Below are 15,628 nucleotides of genomic sequence, written 5' to 3' on the forward strand. Positions count from 1 at the left end.
TTCCTGAAGTCCTTAGCCCTCGGTCACCTGCAAAACATCATATTCTATTACAACAGATTCTCCAGCCCATGATGTTATGTTTTATTTGGTGTAGACACATCAGAGAAGCGAAAGACATAATTATTCTTCAACATGGTTCATCTGCTGAACTATGAGGTCATCATTGTGTCAGAAGTTTTACAACTTATAGAAATGTCTGAATAACCTCACTGGTGAAATAGTAAAATGAAGATACATACGATACAGATAGTTTCAGACCACAGGGTCCTGGGGAGGTAGGGAGTTTATAAAGTGGTATTATAGAGACCATGTTGGTGGTTAATATGGGCCAAAATGCAAAACGATAAGACATTGGACAATGTTGAACCATTCTGGAGCTATTGTACATTTGCAGTGATGTCAATGTTTATTGCCTGTAGCAGCTATCTTTATTGTTTGTTAGAATGGGGTGGTTTGGGAAAAGGGAGAAAGGTTAAAAATATTTGATTAAAAAAAAAAAATAAAGTATGAATAACCACAATAAATTTTGTTGCACAGAGTTTGCAGGAAAGTTCATAGAGATAGGAAAGAACATGGTCCTTGCTACAATGTCTACCCATTTGTATTAAGTTAATGCTAATTATTAAGCAGCAACTAATGTGAGCATGGAGCAGGATGGAAGCTGGGTAGTGTGTAGCCATGACAGGCTGGGAGGGGGTTGTGAATCTAACTTCTGACTGAAGTCCAGATTCATATTCTGCAGACTTGATCCATAATGTATGTTACAAACCAGAACATTATGGTATGGTATCACTATTCACCATCTTTGGCCAAACAAAGGTTGTAATGAGAGGTGCACCTGGGGATGTACAGGTCAGTTAGCTTGCCAAGGTAATTAAGGGCACTTATTTTGTGGTCTTTACTCCAATTTTCTTTTCTGCCTGACAGAAGTTGGGGTTATTTGCGAGGAATTTTTTGCCAAAAATTAAGGAGCATGCTGGATACCCAGAGTGGGTGCAGGACCAGTAAATGGCTCTATCAGGAGGACCAAGGGAGAGCAAGACCAAGCCACCCACCAGACTGAGCGCCCGCAGCTCCCAATGCAGAACCCAACCATGGAGAGGTCTTATTGCTGCATAGGATGAGTGACAAGCACAAGTGGATCCAGCCAGAAGAGGGCTGCAGCAGTGAAGTTGGTGACACATGGTGCAGCTGTAATGACAATGCAGAGAAGATTCTGGTTGGAGGTGGTGGACGACAACACAAGCAGTGCACCCACCCCTGCACGTGGAAGGAGAGATGCTGATCCCCAGGGCTCACGGCAACACCAGGAAGTAGACCTGCAGTTCAGCTACTGCCTGTAAAGGAAATCTAGTTTTCTATATTTATGATTATTGTAACTATTGCTTCTCTGCATCGAGGTAAGTCATTGGCTGGAAGCCTGGAATTTTTTATGTTTTTTTAACTATTGTATTTTCAGGATGTAAATAAAGCTTGAACCATCACCATTTTCAACAATTTTTATTTTAGATATGCAGCCAATTCCCCAACCACATCAAGTCAGTCAGTCATGTTTCAGTGTTCTGTTTCTGATATCAGATTGCAACACACCCCCATTTGGGAAGCCCATCTGACAAGATACCTTGGGAATATAGGGATTCATTTTAGGACACCAACCTTCTAGTACAGGATCCACCATCTTGGGTCACAGCCGCTATCCTCCCCCTAGGAAACGAGATAAGGACATAACTACACAGTCCACACTCCAGTACCCCAAATCCTTTTACTCCTCTGTATCAGTATGAAGGCTATCCCTCATTCTTTTTCAGAGAGATTCCCATTGATTTGTTTATAGATCATCATATACAGTAATACGAGTTCATACATCATGATCAGCAAGCTTACCCGTATCGCTGACACATGCAGGGACACACCATCTATAAGGAAAGTACACAGAATGTCTTAATTGTGAAGCATCTGGCCACAGTTAAGATAAACAATGTTCTAGAATTAAATATTTGTTTCAATTGGCCATCCAAACAGAGTGTGGGTCCCCTTAGAAATAACATGGGGGTCATGGTGGTAGGAGATGAGGAAAGGGCCAATCTACTGAATGTCGCCTTCTCAACTGTCTTTACCCAGGAAAATCCCCTGGTGGAAGACACAATGAGGAATAATGTTAATTATTTTTATAATGTCAACAGTTTAACCCAGGAAGAGGTACGGCGCCGCCTCGCAACCACTAAGATAGATAAATCACCTGGGCCAGATGGCATACACCCCCGGGTTCTGCATGAATTATGTACGGTGATAGACAAACCTTTATTTTTAATATTTGAAGATTCACTGAGGACTGGTTATGTTCCACAGGAATGGCGCATAGCAAATGTGGTACCAATATACAAAAAAGGATCAAATAGCGATCCTGGAAACTACAGACCTGTGAGTCTAACTGCTGTGGTGGGGAAAATATTTTAAGGGTTTATTAGAGATGCTATCCTGGAGTATCTCACTGTGCACAACCTTATAACCCAGCGTCAGCATGGGTTTATGAGAGATCGGTCCTGTCAGACTAATCTGATTGGTTTCTACGAGGAGGCAAGTTCCAGACTGGATCTGGGGGACGCTGTGGATGTTGTATATCTGGACTTTTCAAAGGCATTTGACACCGTGCCACATAAAAGGTTGGTATATAAAATGAGACTGCTGGGAATAGGAGAAAATCTGTGTATTTGGGTAAGTAATTGGCTTAGTGATAGAAAACAGAGGGTGGTCATTAATGGCACATTCTCAGATTAGACTGACGTTACCAGTGGAGTGCCACAGGGGTCAGTATTGGGGCCACTTTTTAATATTTTTATTAATGACCTTGTAGTGGGTTTACACAGTCAAGTTTCAATATTTGCAGATGATACTAAGCTGTGTAAAGTAATAAATACTGAGGTCGATAGTTTAGCATTACAGAGGGATCTGTGGAAGCTTGAGGAGTGGGCAGAGAAATGGTTGATGAGGTTTAATGTAGATAAATGTAAAGTTATGCACTTGGGCCATGGTAACAAAAAGTATAATTATGTTCTAAACGGTCAATTACTTAGTAAAACTGAAGCTGAAAAGGACTTGGGGGTATTGGTGGATGGTAAACTTAATTTTAGTGACCAGAGCCAGGTGGCTGCTGCTAAAGCAAATAAAATAATGGGATGTATCAAGAGAGGAATAGATTCCCATGATAAAGACATAGTTTTGCCCTTATACAAATCCCTGGTCAGACCACACATGGAATATTGTGTACAGTTTTGTGCACCAGTGTATAAAAAGGATATAGTAGAGCTGGAACAGGTGCAGAGGAGAGCAACCAGGATTATTAGGGGAATGGGGGAACTAGAATACACTGACAGATTACAAAATTTGGGATTATTCAGTTTAGAAAAAAGACGACTGAGGGGAGACCTCATTACAATGTACAAATACCTGAACGGACAGTACAAGGATCTCTCCAAAGATCTTTTTATACCCAGGCCTGTGACCAGGACAAGTGGGCATCCTCTACGCCTAGAGGAGAGGCGATTTTACCATCAACATAGACAAAGGTTCTTTACTGTAAGAGCAGTAAGACTGTGGAACTCTCTGCCACAGGAGGTTGTTATGGCGGACTCTATGTACATGTTCAAGAGAGGCCTGGATGACTTTCTGGAGAGAAAAAAATATCACGGGTTATGGGGATAAAACATTTATTTAATTCTTAAAGGTTGGACTTTATGGACTTGCGTCTCCTTCCAGCCTTATATACTATGATACTATGATCCCCCCCAACCCCATATATTCATAGACAGACCTTCCTGGATTTGGCCGGGTAGTCCTGGCTTGACCCCACCCACTAGAGCTGCAGAGCAGGGACCAGGAGGCAGGATTGGCTCCTGCTGCCGTCATAAATCTCTGCTGTGCTCTATAGAGGTAGATGCTGCACTGGATGGCCCCGTCCCCTTCCTCCATCTCAGAGCTCTAGGGAGAGGAAGAAGCAGGAGTGCAGGGAAATGAGAAAAGGCAAGTAGCATAGGTTTTTTATTTCTATACCCAGAACAGGAGAGGACCACAGAAGTACCGTATATACTAGAGTACAAGCCGAGACCCCTAATTTTACCACAGAAAACCTATTGACTCGAGTATAAGCCGAGGGTATATGCAGCATACAGCTAAAAAAAAAAAATAAATAAATAATATACTCACCCTCCGGTGTCCCTGATGTTTGTTGCGGCTCCTTCACTCTTTCCATCTTCTCTGACCGGCAGATAGCGCTGGCCGTTGCACGCTGATGACTTCATCAGCGGCGACAGCGTTGCATCACAGTGTGCGAAGGCTGGCAGATCGCATGGACGTGACTCTGCCGGCTAGAGAAGATAGAAGACAGAAGAGGAGACACGGGGAGCCGCGACGAACATCGGGGACACCGGAGGGCGGGTATTAAATTTTTTTTTTTTTTTTTTTTTTTTAACTTTACTCGTGTACAAGCCAAGGTTTTTCAGCACATTTTTGTGCTTAAAAATTTGGCTTATACACAAGTATATACGGCAAATGGAAAAAAAAATTATATGGGTCTTTGTCCCCCTTTCAATAGCCCAAAATGTAGGTGTGCATATACATCTTTGCAGAAAGTTTGTTTCTTTAATATGCAGGTAAGAGGCCTCCAACCCCACCTCCCATTATTAAATTACTTCTCTATATAGGAGTCTCAGAATACATCAGATAGGAGCGAAAGACAAATCGTTTGTTCATCACCACTAGAGATGAGCGAGCACTAAAATGCTCGGGTGCTCGTTACTCGAGCCGAACATTTCCAGATGCTCGAGTGCTCGTTTCGAGTAACGAGCCCCATTGAAGTCAATGGGAGACCCGAGCATTTTTCAAAGGGACCATGGTTCAGGAATAAAATGTGTTATTTAATTGAAAAATAATGTCTTCTGATAATTTGCAAACATCTGCGATCTATTCTTCACTGTTCCGCGCGTATATTATCTCCCGACAAGTTAGCAGATGTAAAGAACAGTGAAGAATAGAATAAAAACAGTGAACACAGTGAACACAGGATCATTTAAGATAAAAACACAGTGCAGAACACAGTGCAGAATAGATTACAGATGTTCGGCACATCTGCTTACTTGTCGGGAGATACGCGCGGAACGGCGCGAACAAAATAGCATGTGAAGAACAATATATATGTGTGTGAAGAACACATTGCAGATGTTTAAATACATCTGCAATGTGTTCTTCACACATATATATTGTTCTTCACATGCTATTTTGTTCGCGCCGTTCCGCGCGTATCTCCCGACAAGTAAGCAGATGTGCCGAACATCTGTAATCTATTCTGCACTGTGTTCTGCACTGTGTTTTTATCTTAAATGATCCTGTGTTCACTGTTTTTATTCTATTCTTCATTGTTCTTCACTGTGTTTTTTTTAATTAAATGCTCGATCTCGAGCAGGGGAAATACTCGTCCGAGCAACGAGCCGTCTCGAGTACCCTAATGCTCGACCGAGCATCAAGCTCGGACGAGCATGTTCGCTCATCTCTAATTACCACCAGTCAGATGAACTATGAAATCATCATATGATCCTGGGCTAAACATTACGTGAACTATAGCATCCACACAAGTGGCTGCTAGCACTGGCTCATAGGCTGCAGAAACAAGAGAGTTGCCTCAACTCATATCCATGAATTGACATCTTGCACACTTACAGTATAGACACTTCCTGAAGTCCTTAGCCCTCGGTCACCTGCAAAACATCATATTCTATTACAACAGATTCTCCAGCCCATGATGTTATGTTTTATTTGGTGTAGACACATCAGAGAAGCGAAAGACATAATTATTCTTCAACATGGTTCATCTGCTGAACTATGAGGTCATCATTGTGTCTGAGAAGTTTTACAACTTATAGAAATGTCTGAATAACCACAATAAATGGTGAATTAGTACTCACCGGTAATTCGGTTTCCATCTAGTCCTCCATGACGGCCCACTTGGAGGATGCCCCTTGACCTCTGTAGGGACAGGAAGCAGAGAGGTTAAAAGCCTCCCCCCCGCATCCTCCCGCCAGTGTCTACCAAATAACTACACCGGTGGAAGGTAACAAAAAAATTTTTTATTTGTATGTTAAATATTCACATACATCTTATGGTACAGTAAAACCATAGGGAGGGAAATATATAGGCCGTCATGGAGGACTAGATGGAAACCGAATTACCGGTGAGTACTAATTCACCATTTCCAAAACGTCCTCCATGACGGCCCACTTGGAGATCTACCAGATTAGTAGAAACTCTAGGGTGGGATAACTGCCTGTAGAACCTTCCTTCCGAAGGAGAGGTCCTGTGAACTTGGTAAATCCAGACGATAGTGTTTAATGAATGTAGATGTTGACGCCCAGGTGGCCGCTTTGCAGATCTGCTCAAGTGATGCGCCTCTTCTTTCGGCCCAGGAGGCTGACATAGCCCTGGTGGAATGAGCTTTTAGATTAGAAGGAACTTCCTTCCCTTGTAAGGTATAGCATGTGGAAATGGCCGACTTAAGCCATCTTGCTATTGAGATCTTGGAAGCTTTTCTCCCCTTATTTTTCCCCTGGAATTGAATAAATAAGTTATGATCAATGCGCCAGGGTTCTGTAGCCTGCAGATAAGCTAGTACAACCCTTCTTACGTCTAGAAGATGCCATGAGGCTTCGTCATTCGAAGAAGGATTTTCGTAGAAGGACGGGAGGGTAATCTCCTGGTTCCGGTGGAAATCTGATACCACTTTGGGAACGAACCCGGGGTCTAGAGTAAGAATAATACAGTCAGGAAGAATGCGCATATAGGGTTCCCTGATGGAAATAGCCTGGAGCTCCCCCAACCTCTTGGCTGTGGTAACAGCAATCAGTAGAGTAGTTTTTAGCGTTAAATTTTTAATGTTAGAACTCTCCAGAGGTTCGAAAGGAGGTCTGGAAAGAGCGTCTAACACTAGGGTGAGATCCCACGTAGGGGTCCTCCTGAGAACCTGAGGTCTGATTCTGGAGGAGGCCGATATAAAACGCTTGACCCACCTGTGGTCCGCTAAGGGGAAATCGAAAAAGGCTCCCAGGGCCGAGACCTGCACCTTCAAGGTGCTAGTGGATAGGCCCAATTCCAGGCCCTTCTGAAGAAAGTCCAGGATCTGGAAAATATTTGGGTTGAGTTGAGATGGAGGATTATCCCCACAGAAAGACACAAATTTCTTCCAAATTTTGTGATATATGTTAAAAGTAACTTTTTTCCTACTTGCCTTGAGTGTGGTTACCACCGCTCTGGAGAGGCCCTGTGATCTTAAAAAATCGGACTCAGGATCCACGCCGCCAATTGTAGCTTCTCCGGGTCTGGATGGAAGATAGGACCCTGACGTAGAAGATCCTTCCTTGGAGGCAATATCACTGGTTGTTGGATGGCCAGGGATGTCAGCAAAGGGTACCAGCCCTTTTTTGGCCAGTTCGGGCAGATGAGTATTACCCTTGCCTGGTCCATAAGGATCTTCCTGAGGACCCTTGCGACCAAGGGAATAGGGGGAAAGGCGTAGGAGAGAGGTTCGGTCCAAGGATGACTGAAGGCGTCTAGTCGATCCTTCGGCTCCCTTGCCTCCAGAGAGAAGTATAGATGACACATTGAATTCTCCCTTGTGGCGAATAAGTCGACTTGCGGAGTGCCCCAGAGCTCTGTCAACTGGCTGAAGATTTCCTGATTTAAGCACCATTCGTTGGGAGAAATCACTCTCCTGCTGAGGAAGTCTGCCTCCGTATTCAAAACTCCTCTTAGGTGAGTTGCGGAAAGAGATAGTAGGTTTTCTTCTGCCCAGAAAAAGATGGTGCGAGTCAGGGAGGAAAGGGCTATTGACCTCGTACCTCCTTGTCGCCTTAGATAAGACACCGCCGTGGTGTTGTCTGTTAGGATATGGACATGTTGATTCTTCACTAGAAGAGGGTTGGACCTTAAGGCTTCCCAGACGGCTCGTAGTTCCCGATAGTTTGAAGGTTTCTTTGCAAGTGACGGGGTCCAGGGTCCCTGGGCGTAATGCGAAGGGAAGACTGCTCCCCAGCCTAGGCTGCTTGCATCGGTCGTGATGGTCAGACACGGAAGGCAGTGCCAGGCAACCCCTTTCTCCAGATGTTTTGTTTCCAACCACCATTGCAGATCTCTTTTTACCGAGGATGGAATGATGATTTTCCTGTCCAATCCCGAGGTTCTCCGGTTCCAAGAACGGAGAATCCAGCTTTGCAGAGTACGACAATGGCTCTGGCTCCAAGCTACGGATGAAATGCAGGCCGTGAGGAGACCCAGGATTTTCATTGCTCCTCTGATTGTAATGGAGGTCTTCCTCCTGAATGAGCGAATCTGGAGTCTTAACCCGTCGGCTTTTTCCTGAGGGAGAAAGGACATCATGAGAGTAGAGTTCAACATTACCCCTAGGAACTTCTTGTGAGTAGAGGGAGACAGATCGGATTTTTGGAGGTTGATTATCCACCCCAGATCTGAGAGTTTTCTCATGGTAAAATCTCTTGCTGTGATAAGATCTGATCTGTTCTTCCCTATAATCAGAAGGTCGTCTAAATATGGTACAATAGACACCCTCTGTAGCCTCAGGAAAGCAACAACCTCCACCATGACTTTTGTAAAAACTCTCGGAGCTGAAGAAATACCAAAGGGTAGAGCCCGGAATTGAAAGTGGAGGATAGAACCCTCTGGAGAAAAGACTGAAAATCTGAGGAACTTTTGAGAGGAGTGGTGAATAGGAATGTGGTAGTAGGCGTCCCGAAGGTCTATCGTGCACATATAGTGGTCGGTATATATAAGCTGAGTAGCGGATCTTACCGATTCCATATGAAATCTCCTGTAAGTGATGAAGTTGTTTAGGGATTTCAGATTTATAATCAGCCTGTTCGACCCGTTTGGTTTCTTGACCAGGAATAGTGGAGAGTAGAAGCCCGACTTTTCTTGGTCCTGCGGAACTGGAATCACCACTCCGGATTGAATGAGGGATGATACCTCCTGCCAAATAAGAAAATGGGTAGAAGGAGAAGTATAGGATGAAGGCGAGACAAATCTTGAGGGGGGGTAGGTACTGAATTCTATTTTGTAACCGGAACTGATGATGTTCAAGACCCAAGGATTTGAGGTGATATTTGTCCATTGAGTGATGAACTGTAGAAGACGCCCCCCCACTCTGGCGTCATTGCTTCTTTCCCCCCCCCCCCCCCCGAGTTGTCTGGAGGATTGGAGAACAGAAACCCCCTACCTCTGCCTCCCTTAGGGTAGCTCCAGCGCCCCTGTTTACCTTTCCCACAAAAGGAATCTTTAGGGTTCTTGAAGGGGCGAAAGGAAGGTTTCCTGGAGGATGTCTTGTTTTCTGGAAACCCCTTCTTCTTATCAGAGGCTTTTTCTAGGATGTTATCTAATTCAGGACCGAAAACGAAATCTCCTGTGAACGGGATGCTGCAGAGTTTTGATTTTGATCGTATATCGCCGCCCCACTGTTTCAGCCATAAGGCTCTTCTTGCTGCGTTTGTTAATGCACCTTCCTTTGCAGCGAAGCGGACGCCCTCGGCGGAGGCATCTGCTAAGAATGCCGTGGCGGATCTTAGGAGCGGAATGCTGTCCAGTAAGGATGCTCTGGGGGTACCTTCTCTAATATGTGATTCCAGCTCGTTCAGCCAGAAGTAGAGGGTCCTTGCAACTGATGTAGCTGATATGTTAGATTTTAAACTAAGCATCGACGTCTCCCAGGCTTTTTTAAGAAGCGCGTCAGATTTTCGGTCCATAGGATCCCTAAGCTGAGCGGAGTCCTCGAAGGGAAGGTCTGTTTTTTTGACCACCTTTGTCACCTGTACATCTACTTTCGGAACAGAGTCCCAAACTTTAGAGACCTCTTGATCAAAGACGAGGCGTCTCTTAAAGCTCTTAGAGGTTAGGATCTTCTTCTCTGGGTCTTTCCATTCCTCTGTAATCAACCCTTTCAAGGTTTCGTTAACCGGAAAAACACGTTGTTTTTTAGCCCTTAGGCCCCCGAACAACTCGTCCTCCCGAGACATACAGGGAACTTCTTCTTCGATATTCAAAGTTTCGCGGATTGCTTTCAAGAGGTTATCCAGATCATCTATCTGGAACAGGTGACGAGAATCCAATCTCTGACTGAAGTCCTGGGAATCTTGCTCTTCAGTATCTGCCAGGGAACAAGACGGACCCTCTGAATCATAGATTTCTTCATCTGATGAAGAGATGTCCGCCAGTCTAGGTTTTTTAGGAGGCGGATCTTTTTGTGTAGCTGACGCCACAGATGCTGTCACTTTATCTTCAATAAAGGATTTTAACTCATCCATGAAAGAAACTTTTTCAGACCGCATAAATTCATCAATACATGGTCTGCATATAGGTTTTACATATGATTCGGGCAAAACCTGGAGGCACATATTACATTTCCTAGCAGGGGTCCTACTCTTGATAGAACGGTCGGACTTGCTGGATTTCTCAGACCTCTCAGGTCTGTCCTCTTTGCCTTTCCCCTTAGACCCTTGTTCTTTATCCTAAGGGGGAAAGGTGAGGAAATTTAACTAACTTGGGGCTCAATATGTATCATAGATACCATAAGACCATACCATACAGCACCACTTACGTGACCAGAAGGGTGGAGTAGGCCCAAGTCTGCCTCATCAGCCATAGTAAGGAAGTCTGGGACGGCACAACCACAGTACACTGTAACACTACGAGTGAACGCCAAAACTAGCAACCCACCTCGTTAAATACCTTATCGGGGAGCCCATCCCCCATGCAGGTGTCGGTACAGCGGTACAGCAGTCCTCCGTGACGATTCGGCCTACTTCCGGTCGCGACCGGAAGTCGTCACGGAGCGCAAAGGACGCCTGGGAACGGAGGTTCCCCCAGGCGCCACGCGTCCTCGCGTAAGCCCTGCTCGGCCGCGGGTGAAGACGGAAGATCCGGATCCACCTAGAGCCAGGGACGAACCCCCGGGGAAGAGTCCAGCCGTGGCCCCGATCCGGAGGGGAACTACGACCTGCAATAGGCCGGCGTAACCCCAGGTAAGTGCTCTCTTGTATAGGAACAAAACGTCCCTCCCCCCCCCCACTTGGAGGAGAGAGAGACCCTCTCTACCTGCCCTCTGTAGGGACAGGAAGACACTGGCGGGAGGATGCGGGGGGGAGGCTTTTAACCTCTCTGCTTCCTGTCCCTACAGAGGTCAAGGGGCATCCTCCAAGTGGGCCGTCATGGAGGACGTTTTGGAAATATTATTGCACAAAGTTTGCAGGAAAGTTCATAGAGATGGGAAATGTAACATGGTCCTTGCTACAATGTCTACCCATTTGTATCAAGTTAATGTTACAAATTATTAATCAGCAACTGATGTGAGCATGGAGCAGGATGAAAGCTGGGAAGTGTGTAGCCATGACAGGCAGGGCTGGGGAAGTTTTGACCCGAACTTCTGACTGAAGCCCAGATTCATAATCTGAAGACTTTAACCCATAACGTATGTAACAAACTAGAACATTGTGGTATGGGTCCGCTTATCACTATTCACCATCTTTGGCCAAACAAAAGTTGTAATGAGAGGTGCACCTGGGGATGTACAGGTCAGAAAGCTTGCCAAGGTAATTAAGGGCACTTATTTTGTGAGCTTTACCCCAATTCTTTTCTGCCTGCCAGAAGTTGGGCTTATTTGTGAGGAACTATTTGGCAAAAATTATGGAGCATGCTTCAGCTGGATACCCAGAGTGGGTGCAGGACCAGTAAGCAGCTTTGTCAGGAGGACAGAGGCCAAGAGGGAGAGCAAAGACCAAGCCACCTGCCAAACTCCCAATGAAGAACCCTACAATGGAGAAGTCTTACTGCCACATGAGTGACAAGATATGGACCACAAGTGGATCCAGCCAGAAGAGGGCTGCAACAGTGAAGCTGGTGACGCATGGTGCAGCTGTATTGACAATGCAGAGAAGATTCTGGTTGGAGGAGGTGATGGGCAGCCAACCACCACAAGCAGTGCACCCACCAGTACTAACCACTTCCAGGAGGATACTTCTGCTTTGCCACCAGGCCAGCAGAGTGGGATTTTTGGAGATTAGTGCAGTTACCCTGGCACCCAGCTTCTAAGCAGAACAGGTGAACTGAGGTTGAGCTGGCTAGAACTTTGGCTACTATACTGCAGGATTATTAGACGTGGAGCTGCCCATTTGTTCTGGGTCCTCATGGAAGAACTGCCATTCAAGAGATTGCTGTGGCTCTCCAGGGAGTCCTTAGAAGAGTTTTGCTGAGGCACTGCCATCCCCAGGGCTCACTGCAACACCAGGAAGCCGGCTTGGAGTTCAGTTACCATCTGCCCGTAAAAGCTTAGAGTATTCTATGTTTATGATAATCGTAACCATGTATTTCTTCTCTGCAGTGAGGTCAGCCATTGGTTGGAAGCTTGGACCATTATCATTTTCAACTATTTGTATTTTAGAACAAAATACCTAGTGGATAAAATAGGATTCATTACAGGACACAAACCTTCAGGTACACGATCCACCATCTTGGGTCACAGCTGCTATTCTTCCCCTAGGAAACAAGATAAGGACATAACTACACAGTCCACACTCCAGTACCCCAAATCCTTTTACTCCTCTGTATCAGTATGAAGGCTATCCCTCATTCTTTTTCAGAGAGATTCCCATTGATTTGTTTATAGATCATCATATACAGTAATGTGAGAAGTTCATACATCATGATAAGCAAGATTACCTATATCGCTGACACATGCAGGAGTGTATAATCTAGAAGGAAAGAACACACAATGTGACCAGAGACTTCACCATTGTAACAGAGTCAAGAAGATCTGTAACTAATGCCTCAGAATGAAGAATTGGTGGTAGCTATCTCGTCATTCAGACAGTCAAGAGTAGCAAATAGGAGTCATCAGCGGCATTAGATCTGAATGGAGCAAGGCACTTCATACAAGATGTTCCTAGCACCTGTGTTGCTTTTAGACAGTGGGGACAGTTGAGCAAAACTCAATGTGAGACTCCAAAATAAAACTATTTTATGAACCATCACATTCAGTACAAGTACTGCCTCTAGCACTGCAGTTTCCAAAACAGTAAAACTTATGGGCACAGGATTTAGGAGAATTTGACAGATGGATGATGGGCAGAGAGGATAAAATATATATACGCAAGAAGAAATCAAGCAGCACACTTTGGGTTAAAGAGGACCTGTCATCCATAACAAAAGCACAAGGAGCCGCTTACTAAAGTAAGCAGCTCCTTGCACCATCTACGATGCAGTGTTATACTGCTAGCGTTCTCAGAACCCTCCGATAATGCTAGCAAACATTACTGCAAAGTAGCTCAAAGCGGTCCAGCATATCCATAACAGGCGGGGCTAGAGGTGGCAACTGCTGCTGTAGCCTCACAGTCACTGCCAGCCTATGGAGTGCAAGGGATGGTCTGATGAAAAGGCGTTTCTATTGTACCTAGTTACCAGGTGAAAAAAGCTGCAATGTTTCTTAAGGGCTACTTGACCATAATACAGCTTGGAATAAAGTTTAAAGCTCATTTCACCTGATATCTGGACTGGAGCAAAGCTATTTTTTTCTCTAGACAGATAAAACCGTCCCCACAGCAGCCTACTCCAGATCCCCTTCTTTCTTGTCCCACTGAAAGTAAACCAATTTTTAATAAGCGCCCATACTGATTAGAAGATACTGACTATACAAATGCCGACACCATCTCACACACTAGTAGTTATTCAAGTTGGATGTCATACCTTACAGGTGATGATATGCTCCTTCAGGAAGAGAACTTCATCACCACTCCTGGCCATGGTTCATCACTGCTAAATTTTCACACTGTGCCTGTAAAAATACTACAGTCACATACAGTATCATGTCACCTTGATAACAGGCTTACATACAGGAACCTCCAATTATTAATATATGCATTGGGTTTTAAAACCTATTGCTAACAAAAAACAAAACAAATGATGCATATGTTTAAGTCATTTATATAAGCAACATGGGCTTTTTTTAAAATAAGGATTCATAATGTAACACATGTAATACAAACCAGCACACAGAGGACACCGACCGCGGCGCGGGACATCGGCAGCGCCGGAAAAGGCAAGTAAATGTTTATTATTAACTAGACCACAGTAAATTTTAAAACCTGGATAACCCCTTTAACCTCTTGGACCCTGGTGCAACTGCAACCTCTGCACCCCTCAAGTTACACTCCTGCCATTCATTCACCATTAAGGTCTCCGCTCAAGCCTTTAATATAAGAACAGATTTACCATTACTTGTAAGCCAAGTTTCTCATTCACACCACTGAAAGTGAAAACTGTGGTGGCTGACTAAACTGTTTTACCATCGAAGCACATACTAGTAGTACTGGTGGTGTGGGCCAATCAATCATATTCCAACAATGAGGGTACAATTAGGTTTAACAAAGCACTGCAACATCTGAAGAGGTTTGCCTAATTAAATTGATGTTAGCAGGATCACTTTGTAAACACAAATGTCTTCAATTTAATAAGGCTTATATCTTGACAGCTGTGGCAGTAGGTTTTAATGTGTTTTCTTTAAACACCACATGTGAATGCATCCTTAAAACAAAACCACCATAGGATGAGCACAAAAGTCAAACCACCACCAGTTGTCTCTTGGCATACAACACTACATGGGCATCTGAGCAGTGGCATAACTAGAAGCTGATGGGCCCCAGTGCCAAGTCTGTGCCAGCCCCCCCCCCCCCTATAACTGTAGGGTTTATAGTAATAGCATTCTATATGGGAAAGTGAAACCCCTAAACCTCTTGGGCCCAGGAGCAATCACAACTTCTGCAGCCCCTCAAGTTACACCCCTGCATCTGAGAGGTGCACTTCCCAGAACAACTCCCCAAAGCTCTATATAACATTCACATTTGAGCCAAGACCTATAATGTCTAGTCCAACCCTATATCCACCTGAGACAATTGCACTCTAGTTTACCAGTGTCCAAAATTTCACTGCATCTAATAGATCTGTAAGGACAATGACAGCAAACCAATGCAACTCAGATCTCCACCCTATAGGCTACAGAAACACTGTAGCTAAATGTGCAACAGGAAGAAAAATGTATCAAAAAAGTTATTACCTTTCCAAAATTCTGAAAGTCCCTACCAAATTTTTAACCATAGATAGGAATAAAAAGTCCAACAACTTAAATGTACCTGCATATTACATGAAACATTGCACAAGGGAAATGGTCTTAAAAAGTACAATGCATTATCAGAGAGAGAGAAAAATTCAATGCGCTCAGCTACAGCACCACCCCCGTCACGACTACATCCCTCTCCTACCTTCCAAAGACGATTCAGAAAGCACAGCGTACGCGGTTTATATAGGCATCAAAAGTGACGTCAAGAATGTAGCCCATCCCAGGGGCGGAGCTCAAATCTACCATTGGCTTTTGGAGATGTCGCCAACACAAAGTTGGGCGCCATGTTTTTGGTTATGATTAAAAAAAAATAAAACAATTACAAAATAGTAATTTTCGCTAAGACTTGGTAGTTTATTATTCTACAAAGTCTGAAAACTTAGTTCTCAGATAAAAAATAAATACTTAGTC

General features: G+C 44.4%; 1 protein-coding gene and 4 non-coding genes across 5 annotated transcripts; all 5 read right to left on the bottom strand.

Annotated features, from left to right (window-relative positions):
* Positions 1-91: 91 nt before the first annotated feature.
* Positions 92-172, bottom strand: LOC140105313 (small nucleolar RNA snR60/Z15/Z230/Z193/J17). Its single transcript, XR_011850550.1, has one exon. It is a non-coding gene; the product is annotated as a small nucleolar RNA snR60/Z15/Z230/Z193/J17 (small nucleolar RNA).
* Positions 173-1,768: 1,596 nt separating this feature from the next.
* Positions 1,769-1,850, bottom strand: LOC140105292 (small nucleolar RNA SNORD79). The gene has a single exon (XR_011850531.1). It is a non-coding gene; the product is annotated as a small nucleolar RNA SNORD79 (small nucleolar RNA).
* A 3,964-nt stretch (positions 1,851-5,814) lies between these two features.
* Positions 5,815-5,895, bottom strand: LOC140105312 (small nucleolar RNA snR60/Z15/Z230/Z193/J17). The gene has a single exon (XR_011850549.1). It is a non-coding gene; the product is annotated as a small nucleolar RNA snR60/Z15/Z230/Z193/J17 (small nucleolar RNA).
* Positions 5,896-5,976: 81 nt separating this feature from the next.
* LOC140103701 (uncharacterized) lies at positions 5,977-9,201 on the bottom strand. The gene is made up of 2 exons (XM_072126893.1): positions 7,255-9,201; positions 5,977-7,014 (listed from the first exon to the last, which is right to left on the bottom strand). Exons 1-2 carry the CDS (start codon positions 9,167-9,169, stop codon positions 6,299-6,301), a joined length of 2,631 nt encoding a protein of 876 aa, XP_071982994.1. The 5' UTR covers positions 9,170-9,201; the 3' UTR covers positions 5,977-6,298.
* A 3,445-nt stretch (positions 9,202-12,646) lies between these two features.
* LOC140105293 (small nucleolar RNA SNORD79) lies at positions 12,647-12,728 on the bottom strand. The gene has a single exon (XR_011850532.1). It is a non-coding gene; the product is annotated as a small nucleolar RNA SNORD79 (small nucleolar RNA).
* Positions 12,729-15,628: the final 2,900 nt, after the last annotated feature.

Source organism: Engystomops pustulosus, chromosome 10 (assembly GCF_040894005.1).
Source record: "Engystomops pustulosus chromosome 10, aEngPut4.maternal, whole genome shotgun sequence".
In the NCBI taxonomy this organism is placed as follows: domain Eukaryota; kingdom Metazoa; phylum Chordata; class Amphibia; order Anura; family Leptodactylidae; genus Engystomops; species Engystomops pustulosus.

Excerpts from the sequence above, each read along its gene's own strand:
- LOC140103701 (XM_072126893.1), bottom strand. The coding sequence starts at position 9,169 with ATGGACAAATATCACCTCAAATCCTTGGGTCTTGAACATCATCAGTTC. Across the intron at positions 7,015-7,254 it reads GGCAAGTAGGAAAAAAGTTA|CTCAGGTTCTCAGGAGGACC; the intron begins CTTTTAACATAT and ends CCAGAATCAGAC.